Source organism: Crocodylus porosus, unplaced genomic scaffold, assembly GCF_001723895.1.
Source record: "Crocodylus porosus isolate Cpor-Errol unplaced genomic scaffold, CroPor_comp1, whole genome shotgun sequence".
NCBI classification, from domain to species: domain Eukaryota; kingdom Metazoa; phylum Chordata; order Crocodylia; family Crocodylidae; genus Crocodylus; species Crocodylus porosus.
Window position 1 is genome coordinate 5,111,185 of NW_017728934.1, and position 9,312 is coordinate 5,120,496.

General features: G+C 45.3%; 1 protein-coding gene across 2 annotated transcripts in view; it reads left to right on the plus strand.

The window, feature by feature from the left end:
• Window positions 1-9,312, plus strand: part of ARL8A (ADP ribosylation factor like GTPase 8A) — a 41,876-nt gene that overhangs the window by 25,208 nt on the left and 7,356 nt on the right. The window contains exons 2-5 of one of the 2 annotated variants that reach the window (XM_019546375.1): window positions 518-598; window positions 1,766-1,839; window positions 6,492-6,585; window positions 8,901-8,968. In XM_019546375.1, coding sequence (XP_019401920.1) covers window positions 518-598; window positions 1,766-1,839; window positions 6,492-6,585; window positions 8,901-8,968 — 317 coding nt within the window. The remainder of the gene's footprint in view (window positions 1-517; window positions 599-1,765; window positions 1,840-6,491; window positions 6,586-8,900; window positions 8,969-9,312) is intronic. The other variant, XM_019546376.1, reaches the window with a different exon arrangement.

Here is a 9,312-nt window from a genome sequence, read left to right on the forward strand (position 1 = left end):
GTTTTGTGAAGACCTGCACCTCTCTGTTCTCATCTGCTTTAGTCCACGATGAATCAGAAAAACTGGTGGTATTCAAATACTCCTTACTGGGCTTCAGAGTCAGTGTCTCCTTTCAATGCATAGCTAGCCACTACTGTGGCAAATTAGTTCACAAGGGCAGCAGTGCCCCTGCTCTATCATGAGGGCAGCTACCCATGTGGGACAGGCTGCTGTGTTCTGTTCCAAGGTCCTGGGATGTATTCGTTGCATGCAGGGTGACTGGTTCTGGTTTGCCGCCCTTTTCTGCTGCTGGCATTAAGCATAATCTGGTACATGCTTGAGCAGGCTGGAACGCTTGAGGCATATTCTAGGATGGTGCTTGCAGGACATCTAGATCACCTCCGCCTAGGGTTGAATAACTGAAGCCTTGCTCAACCACAGTCTGGGAAGCATGGTTACCTCATGCTGTAATAGGTGTTTCCAAGCTCTCTAGTGATAATGCAGCTGACTTCAGTGTCGTTTGCTTTTTTTTTTGCAGTCGGGACAGTTCAATGAAGACATGATCCCAACAGTGGGCTTCAATATGAGGAAGATCACTAAGGGAAATGTTACCATAAAGGTAAGACACAGGCAGTGCTTCTGCTGAGGGGGTGGTTTGACTAGGGGAGAGTGAGAAGTATCAAGATCAGTGTGGTGTTTTGCAGTAGATTAACAAGATGCTGGTAATATTGACTAGTGTGTAGGCAGACTTAAAAATAGACCAGCCTCAACAACAGCTTAGTCTGGAAAGTCTGGTCTTCTAGATTGCTACCAGCATCCTACAGGGCAGCCATTATGTTGGGATTGAGGGTTACTTAAGCAGTAAAAGACTGCTGACCAAATTGCACAGCCACTGAATTGCCTGATGGCCTTCACCGTGCTCTTGATGTCTCACCAGATTAGCAGGGGGAGTTAAATTTGTCCAGGACACAGGAGGGAAAGTTACCTTGCTGTGCAGGGAAGGGTGAGGCTTTTGGGATACTCTGTTAATGGGGGTGCCATTCATAGGAGTTACTCTCTGTGATCTTTAGTTTTGTGTCTGTGAGAGTGCACATTCATATCCCATCCAGTGCTGCCCACGAGTGCTTGGTTTGGCAAACTAGAAAATAATTTGGGATTAGAAGGGCCTCCTGATACTCTTTCGTTCCACAAAATCTAGTGCAGACTATGTCTTTGGTTTGCTGCAGATTACACTTCTGAGCCCAAAATAGAGCGCTTGAAATGCATGAAAGCTTCAGTGGGAAGAAATTCCTCTAGCATCAGCCTAGTGAGTGCAGAAGAAGACACGTGGCAGGTTCTTGGGGGCCTTTCAAGCTGTTATCTGAGCCTTAGGCCCTAGCCCTTTCGGGAAGGACTTGTTATAGACTAAGTCTAGTCTAGTTTTGTTAACTTGGAGGACATTTTGAGTGAGTGCACATGAAGGAGCAAAGGCCAACATTATTTCCAGTAATGAAGTACAGGTACAGTATTAGTAAAGGTCCTAACTGGGTGGTTAGAAGTACAGACAGCTGATGTTTTCAAGGAATAAGGGCATCCTACTTGGTTTGGGCTTGCTGGTGCAACTGGCAAAGTAAAACAGCCACTTGCTAAAGATGGGAGAATGCTTTGTGGTAGAATATGAAAAGGGAAATACCTGGTGGTGGTGGGAGTCATGGGAGCATATGGAACAAAAAGCAAAGTGTATGCTTGTCTGGGAGGATGCTTATGGGGGTACGGGTAAGGTCTTACTTTGCTCTTCCTTCCGCAGCTCTGGGACATTGGTGGTCAGCCTCGTTTTCGTAGCATGTGGGAGCGATACTGCCGAGGAGTCAGTGCCATCGTGTAAGTAACTTGCAGTTTGGCTGTCTTCCTCTTGTGTAATGTTGAGGACTTCTGGTGTTAAATTTTGAGCAAGGTGGAAAGGGTGAAAAATAATTTAAACAGACCTTTGGGTAATTCTAGCCAGTGTGAGAAGTTAATTGATAAATTGACAAAAACAAGATTAATTGCGGAGGATAAGCATAATCTTAGTGGATGAGTCTCTCTTGCCATGGAGTGGCATTGGCCAGAGGTCTCCACAGCAAGGGGGGTGGAAATCCTCTTTCAAAGTTGCATCAGGCAAGTGTCCTGGTATGTGCAGCAGTCCCATAGGTGTCAATGTTGAAGATTTACCCTCCAGCTTCCTTCCAGTTACTACCCCTGTTTATGAATGACTGGTAAACACAATGTTAATATTTTAATTAAAGATCCGTGCTTGTAGCTTGGCTGTCTGCTCTGAGTCACATACACACAGAGGCCCACGTGTCACAGCTGCTTCCATTTTCTAATGGCCGCATACGTCATGAATGTCAGTTCTGTGCCAACACTGGGCACAGTGGAGGCCCCCCTACAATATCGTGAATGGATCTGCTTGGCTCACACAACTCAGGATACAACTGAGGGGGAGCGGTTCGCTTGTCCCTTACTTCATGCTCCCACTGGCCTATGAGCCTGAGTTAATAGAGTGATTATTTGGCTTGATGTTGTCTAGCATACTAGCTCCCTGCTGGCATTGACAGGCTCCTGCATGCTGAACTGAGCCTCTGTTGCCCTTGCTGATGTGATTAGACCTTAGAGTTCTGTTTAGTACTTCCCTTTGTCACTCATTTGAAGGGGTTTCTAAAGCTGGGCAGAACCGACTTACTCAACTTATTTCTGTAGGTCAGGAAAGTCAGACTCATTTAACCCTCCCCCACTCCTCCTTCTTGCCACATGCCAGACCCAGCTCCCATAGCACCTGTTCCAGTTGTGCGGCCTCCAAGTCTGAACATGTCCCAGACTGACTGGCATGTGACATGTACCGCATGTGGCACCCTCCCCTGCCAGCCTAGGACCGCACTGCATAGATTCACAGAAGTTTAGAGCTGGAAGGGACCTTGTGAGATCATCAGGTCCAGCCCTCCTGCTCTGGGCAGGAAAGACTGCTGGGGTCAAAAAGCCCCAGCAAGATACGTGTCCAGTTGTCTTTTGAAAAGTTCCAGGGTAGGTGCTTGCACCACCCCCACTGGGAGTCTATTCCAAAGTCTGGTCACACGAACCACATGTAGCATCCATCCTAGCAATTCAGGATGCACACTGGAGTACCCCGTGCAGCATGGACTCAGAGCTGGTGCTGTGTGGCATGCATCCCAGACTGGCCAGAGTGGATATGGCATGCTTCCTGAAGTAGGTGCTGCATGCATCCCAGGTCATGGATGCAAGAGCAGTCTGGTGTGAGCCATGCGAGTCAACTACGAGACCCAGGAACAGTACCAGTGGTCAAATAAGGGGCTAGGTCTTTGACATCCCTGCTGATGGTGATCTTGGGGCATGTTTTAAAGAAAACCCTTTTTCTAGGATACATTGTAGACGTGAGCATTTCCCTTTGCCAGGGTCTGCACCCCCCCCCCTTGTGTTTCTGCTTTTGTGCTGCTTTGGGGGCATAGACTACTGAAAAAACAAATAACTGTCCAAACAAGTGTAGCAGAATGGCCATAGTGAGCAAGTCATGAGCTTGCAATGGCAAATATTTGTCCTGCAAAGCTGAGTGTGAGCTATGTTCATGCAGCTGGTGAAGGCATTTACCATGGCCACCTTGTGTTTAAATGTGTCTTGATTTTTGAGTGCCTCCGTGTTCTTTTCAGCTTCAGAAATTCAGGCACCCCAATTAGAGCACGTTTGCGGGTCCAGTCAGAGTGGCTCTGGAGTTTGATTTCAGATGTTTGAAGACTACTTGTCAGGAAGCTGCCGATCAAGAATTCTTCACAGGATTGTAACAAAAACATTTGAGAATCTCATTTTTGACTGCATTATAATCAGAAATGAAATTAGCTGACCAGTTAGTGAGACAGATTTGCCTAACTTTCATTCCCCAGGACCACAAGTTTCAGGTCTGTTCCCCATTTAGGTGAGGTTTGAAAAAATGCATTGACATGAGTTACGGTTCTTTGGGTGAATCTGATATCTTTTATTAGGCCAACTTAAATAGTTGGAAAAAAAAATTCTAAGTAAGCTTTCAGACTTAAAACCCTTTGTCAGGCTGAGGAAGTTTCTGCAGTTGGTGTGTGCTCTTCCTGGATGGAATTGAAAAATAAAGAAACCAGAGGTTGGGCTGGTAATTTTTTTTCCAGCTACTTAAGTTGGTTTAATAAATCTCAGATTCACCCAAAGAACCTTGTCTGCCTATGTCCTTAGACCAACACGGCTACAACCTATACTCTTAACGTGAGTTTCCCCACATTTTCTGCATAGTAACACCACACTTATTTTATTCTTGTTCTCTTTTGCCTTTTTGTTTTAATATCCTTCTGGAGGTTTCGACTTTATCCCTAAACTTCTTGATCTCTAAAATAGTTTTCTTTCCTTGTTCCTTTTTTTATTTTTTGTTGGCTGTCTGCTTATTCTTAATCCCAGTATCGGTTTTGGAGGTGATTGTCCAGTTGGGCATGCAGCCATTCCCTACAAGTGTTTTAATTCCATTTGGGGTACAGGTAAAAAGCTCCAGGGAGTTTTTGCACTTTTGATGTAAAGCAGTTCCAAGTTTGTCTTGTGTTCAAGCCCCTTAGCACCTCAGTCCAGTTAAGACTGCAAACTATAATCTTTCTGTTTATTAAAGTTTCCCATTTATAAACCAAGAACTTCAGTTGCATATGTACTTTCGTTTATCTTTCTATTATATATAAAGTGGATCAGGTTGCTGTCTTGCAGTTCAGCATGATGTTCTACACCAGCTGTTCGGTAATGTTTCTGCTGTTTACCAAAATTAGCCTAAAATAGCATCAGCTTTCCCTGGTTCAGTAGCTGTCTGGCAATAGAGTCTGTTGGAATAGCTGAGCCCTGTCATTATTTAGTAGCATTTGTTTTCCAGTCTGTTTGGGAAGTTCCTCTCTCCTGACGCACATACTGGTAGTCTTGTTCTCTAACATAATGTTCTAACATCCTTCCCCAAAGTGATTTTGATCCAAACCAATTGTATTCTACTTATGCTATCCTTGCTTATTTCTTTACAGAGCATTATACTATTAAAATACTATGCTACCCCACCATCTTAAATACTTATTCCTGTTTTTCCTGAATGATGCATGTGTTCCAGTCGTCATTGTTATCCACCATGTTTCTCTTACTTTGTAATACCCAGTGTCACATCCTGGACCAGTAGTTCAAGTTCTGGTACTTTGCCTGCCTGACTTGTTACATCAGCATACAAATTTTTCAGTTATTTTTAGTGATGGTACCCATTTCCCTAGCTGGATTAGGCACCGTCCTTTCATGAGCCACCTTTACTTGCCTTGCTGCTGTTTCAGCTTCTTTTCTTCTTCTTTTCCCCATCCTCCTTTATCCATTGCAGTATCCTCATTTACCTGTTTTTCCTCTGTTTGTGTAATAAAACCAGGCATCAAAATAATTCATCTCGCCCAGCAATTTTCCATGATATCTTACTCTAAAGGTCTTATCAGTCATGCAAGTTTTGATCCCAGAAGACCAATTCCCCAGGTATGCAGAAGGATTCATAAATTGTAAGGCCGGATGGAACCTTGGAAGATCATCAGGTCCAGCCCTCTACACCAAGCAGAAAAGATAACTGGGGGTCAGGTGACTCCCAGCAAGGTGTCTGTCCAGTCTCCTCTTGAAGATTGCCAGTGCAGGTGATTACACCACCTCTGGAGGGAGCTTATTCCACAGTCTGGACACCCTAACTGTGAAGAAGATTTTCCTAATGTTGAGCCTGAATCAGTCTTCCAGGAGTTTGTGGCCATTACCCCTAGTTTTCCTCTCAGGTCCCCTGGTGAACAGTTGCTCACCGAGCCCCTGATGTACTCTGCTGGTGTAGTGGTAAACTGCTACCAGGTCCTCTCTCAGCCTTCTTTTCTTCAGGCTGAAGAGTCCCAGATCCCTCAGCTTTTCCTCATGTGGCTTGCCTCTGTTCATAGAGTCTTTGGACTCTCTCAAGCTTGTCCCCGTCCTTGTTAAAGTGCAGTGCCCAGAACTGGACGCAGTACTCCAGCTGCAGTTTCACCAGTGCTGAGCACAGCAGAAGAATCACCTCCTTGGTTTTGCTGGAGGTGCATTGATTGATGTATGCCGGGGTGTTATTTGCCAGTAGAGATTTGGCCTGATTCGGTGGCCAAATCTCCGAATCAAATCAGGAGAACCTTTAATCTCTCCGAATTGAATCGGAACCCTCCGAATCGATTCGGAGAGATTCAGAAAGATTCGGAGCTTCAGACATAGACACAGCTTTAAATGTTTTTTCTACATACTTCAAGGTACTATGTGGCTCGTGAATGCTGCGTTGCTGAAGCGTCCCACAGGAGCACTGGGGGGCTTACTATGCCTTTGGTAAAAGAGAGCGTCTTCGAATGGAGGTGTGGCTGGTGGGATCTTTTCACGTTGTTCCCAGGCCATCAGATGGTATACACCACCTGACTACTCCCCAGTGCCCCAGATTTGGTAGTAATTCTCCCTTTCCATTCCAGATACATGGTGGATGCTGCAGACCAGGAGAAGATTGAGGCCTCAAAGAATGAACTTCACAACCTGCTCGACAAGCCACAGCTCCAGGGCATCCCTGTAAGCAAGCTCCAGTTTGGGGTGGCAGACAGATTCTTCTAGGCTGCTCCCTTGTCCCTGGGCATCAGGGTTGGCATTTGGAGGGGTTACCCTTCCAGTGGTTGCTTGGTAACAAAAGGGGCAAAACAAATCCCTCTTCTCCACTCTGCCCATTTACACTTACATGTTTGTGTAAGCATCTGTGCAAGATGATGCTTTCCAGACTGGGGCTGGGTTGGAAGAGGGGTGCCTCTGAGGAAGCCTTCCCAACTTTTTATATCACTTATAAAAGTGACTGAGCGAAACACCTGCCTGAGCAGTTCCAGAATTAGGTTTATAGTTTTGAAGAGCATTTTCCAGAGAGAACTTACATTTCCTTTGCGATGTAATAGTAAGCTATTTCATTGGGCTGGTAATGTGAAGAGGCTGCCTCTGGGTCTGTTTCTGCAGGAGACAAATTGCAAGTAGCTGCACTTAAATACCAGGATCAAAACTTCAGAATGACCAAGGGGCAGAGGGACATTTCTGCAACAAATACACACCCAAATTTGCCTCATTCTGTGCAGGAGAATGTCGGATGTTCTGCTGTGCTAGAGAATTTCTGCATTTTTGCTACATTCAGCAAATTCTGAGCTTTTATTTTAAATCAAATTAAGTGTCTCCTCCTACACAGAAGGCTCTCAGGCACATAGCTGTGCATTATCTTTCAAGAACATGTATTTAAAAAAAAAGCTGAAAAGGTGAAAAAACACCAGTAAATGCTGACGTAAGGAGGTCTTGCTTAAAGAAGGCTCCGGCTCACATTTGGAGAATATCCACAGCAGAAACTATGCTTTTGTTAAATGGCAGTTCTCAGAGGGAAGCAGAAAGTATTGTCTAGTATTATTCTTCATACATGTGCTCAAAGACATGTTTGTGCCTTTCAGGGCTTTGAAGTCAGTTGCTAGGGCAGACCACCATTTTTAACTGCTTTTACAGCTTTCTTCCACTGGCTTTCAGCTCTCTTCGATTAACAAATAAACTTTTATTCTTTAAGCTTAAAAAAATTATGCAGTTGAACTCTGGACTGTAACACAGAGGGTAAAATGTGCAGGGGAGGACAGTGTTGCTTTCTTCATGAATAACATATAAGCCACCAACCTTGTGCTAGAAAAAGACTTAAAATGGGATACTCTTAAGTGTTCACCATGTTTAATTTTAGCCAGATATGTGATAAGAGTGCAGGTGGTATTAGTGAAGAATCTGTTGTACTCTTACCTTCTGTTCCCCTTAGAAATGTATGTCAAGCACTTTGACTATAAACCTGGTACTTTGGATATGTATATAATAAACAGCAAGAAGCATAACCTCCTTTCTGCTGCTGCCACTCCTCGCTGCTCTCCGTTCATGGGCAATGGAATTCTTGGTCATGTCTGCCCTTGGGAGCATCGTGGTCTGTCTCGCTAGGGCAGGATTAAGGTTGTGTTTGTCCTTATGTGTAGATTGTGGCTTTGAGAAATTCAGCTTTAACCCAGCACTTCCTAGTATGCTAAAGCTCGGGAGTGCAGTTCTTAAAATGTAATATACTTTTGAAACCCAGATATGTGCTTGCCTCCCAATCTCCACCTACATGCTCTGTTTTATCAAGGAATTTCTGGAATTCTTTAAATAGTTATGACCTGACACTGTCAGAACAAAAGATCAGACATTCACCTCCTCCATGACCCTTTTGTCTTAGTGCCCCCGTAACTGGCTGGTGGCTGCCGAGAGCAACAGGGGCTTTTAACTCCATTTTAGTGGCAAAGGTAGAGCTCTTCCTCTCTTGTCCACTTGATCAACCTCTACTGGTGGTAGAAGTGGAGCTTCTGTTGGAGGGACCTTCTAAAAACAGATGGAAACTACCCACCCTGACTTCTCTTCCCTCCAGCCTAAGCAGCTCCTGAGCAGCCCTCTGATCATGGCAACCCCTAGAATGTTTCCTTGCTGCAGGGGATGCAAGTCGCTCCCTAAGGTGTTTTCAGTTGCCAGCAGCCACAGAGGAAACAGCTGGGATGTAGGCAATGCTATGGCCAGTCTCCCCAGGAACATCCCCAGCACAGCTTCTACAGCGGGACTACTTTGAGTGGAGCTGAGTTCAGCAGGCAGGCGTGAGACTCCCTGTAAGTTAGGAATGAATGGTTTGGGGCTCCTGATTCCTTACAACAGTGGAGTGTCTGTGACAGCAATGAATGGGCATCTAGCTAGAGTTCAGCCAAAGTATGTTAGACTCCCCTTTCAGAAACCTTTGAAGAAATTCCAGGCTGGCTTTATGTGGGTGTTAGGTTGAGAATTCAGCCACTGTCTCTTCTCCCCTGCAGGTTCTAGTACTTGGAAACAAGCGAGATCTCTCTGGCGCCTTGGATGAGAAAGAGCTTATTGAGAAGATGTAAGTACTGGGGTGCTGTTGCTGCTCCCAGTTTTGGTGCTGTGGGCATTGTCACTCTGTCAGCCTGTGCCTCTCCAAGGCTGTGGAACTGCTGTAGCGTGGTTTGCTTGCACATTGCTTGGGAGATGCAGCACCTCCTTGTAAGTGAAAGAGTAGGATTCGTAGAATCATAGAAGTAGGGTTGGAAGGGACCTTGTAGATCTTCAAGTCCGACCCCCTGCCTGGGCAGGAGAAAAAAATGGGTTCAAATGATCCCAGCTAGGTAAGCATCAAGCCTCCTCTTAAAGACCCCCAGGGTAGGAGCCAGCACCAATTCCCTTGGAAGTTGGTTCCAGATCCTAGCC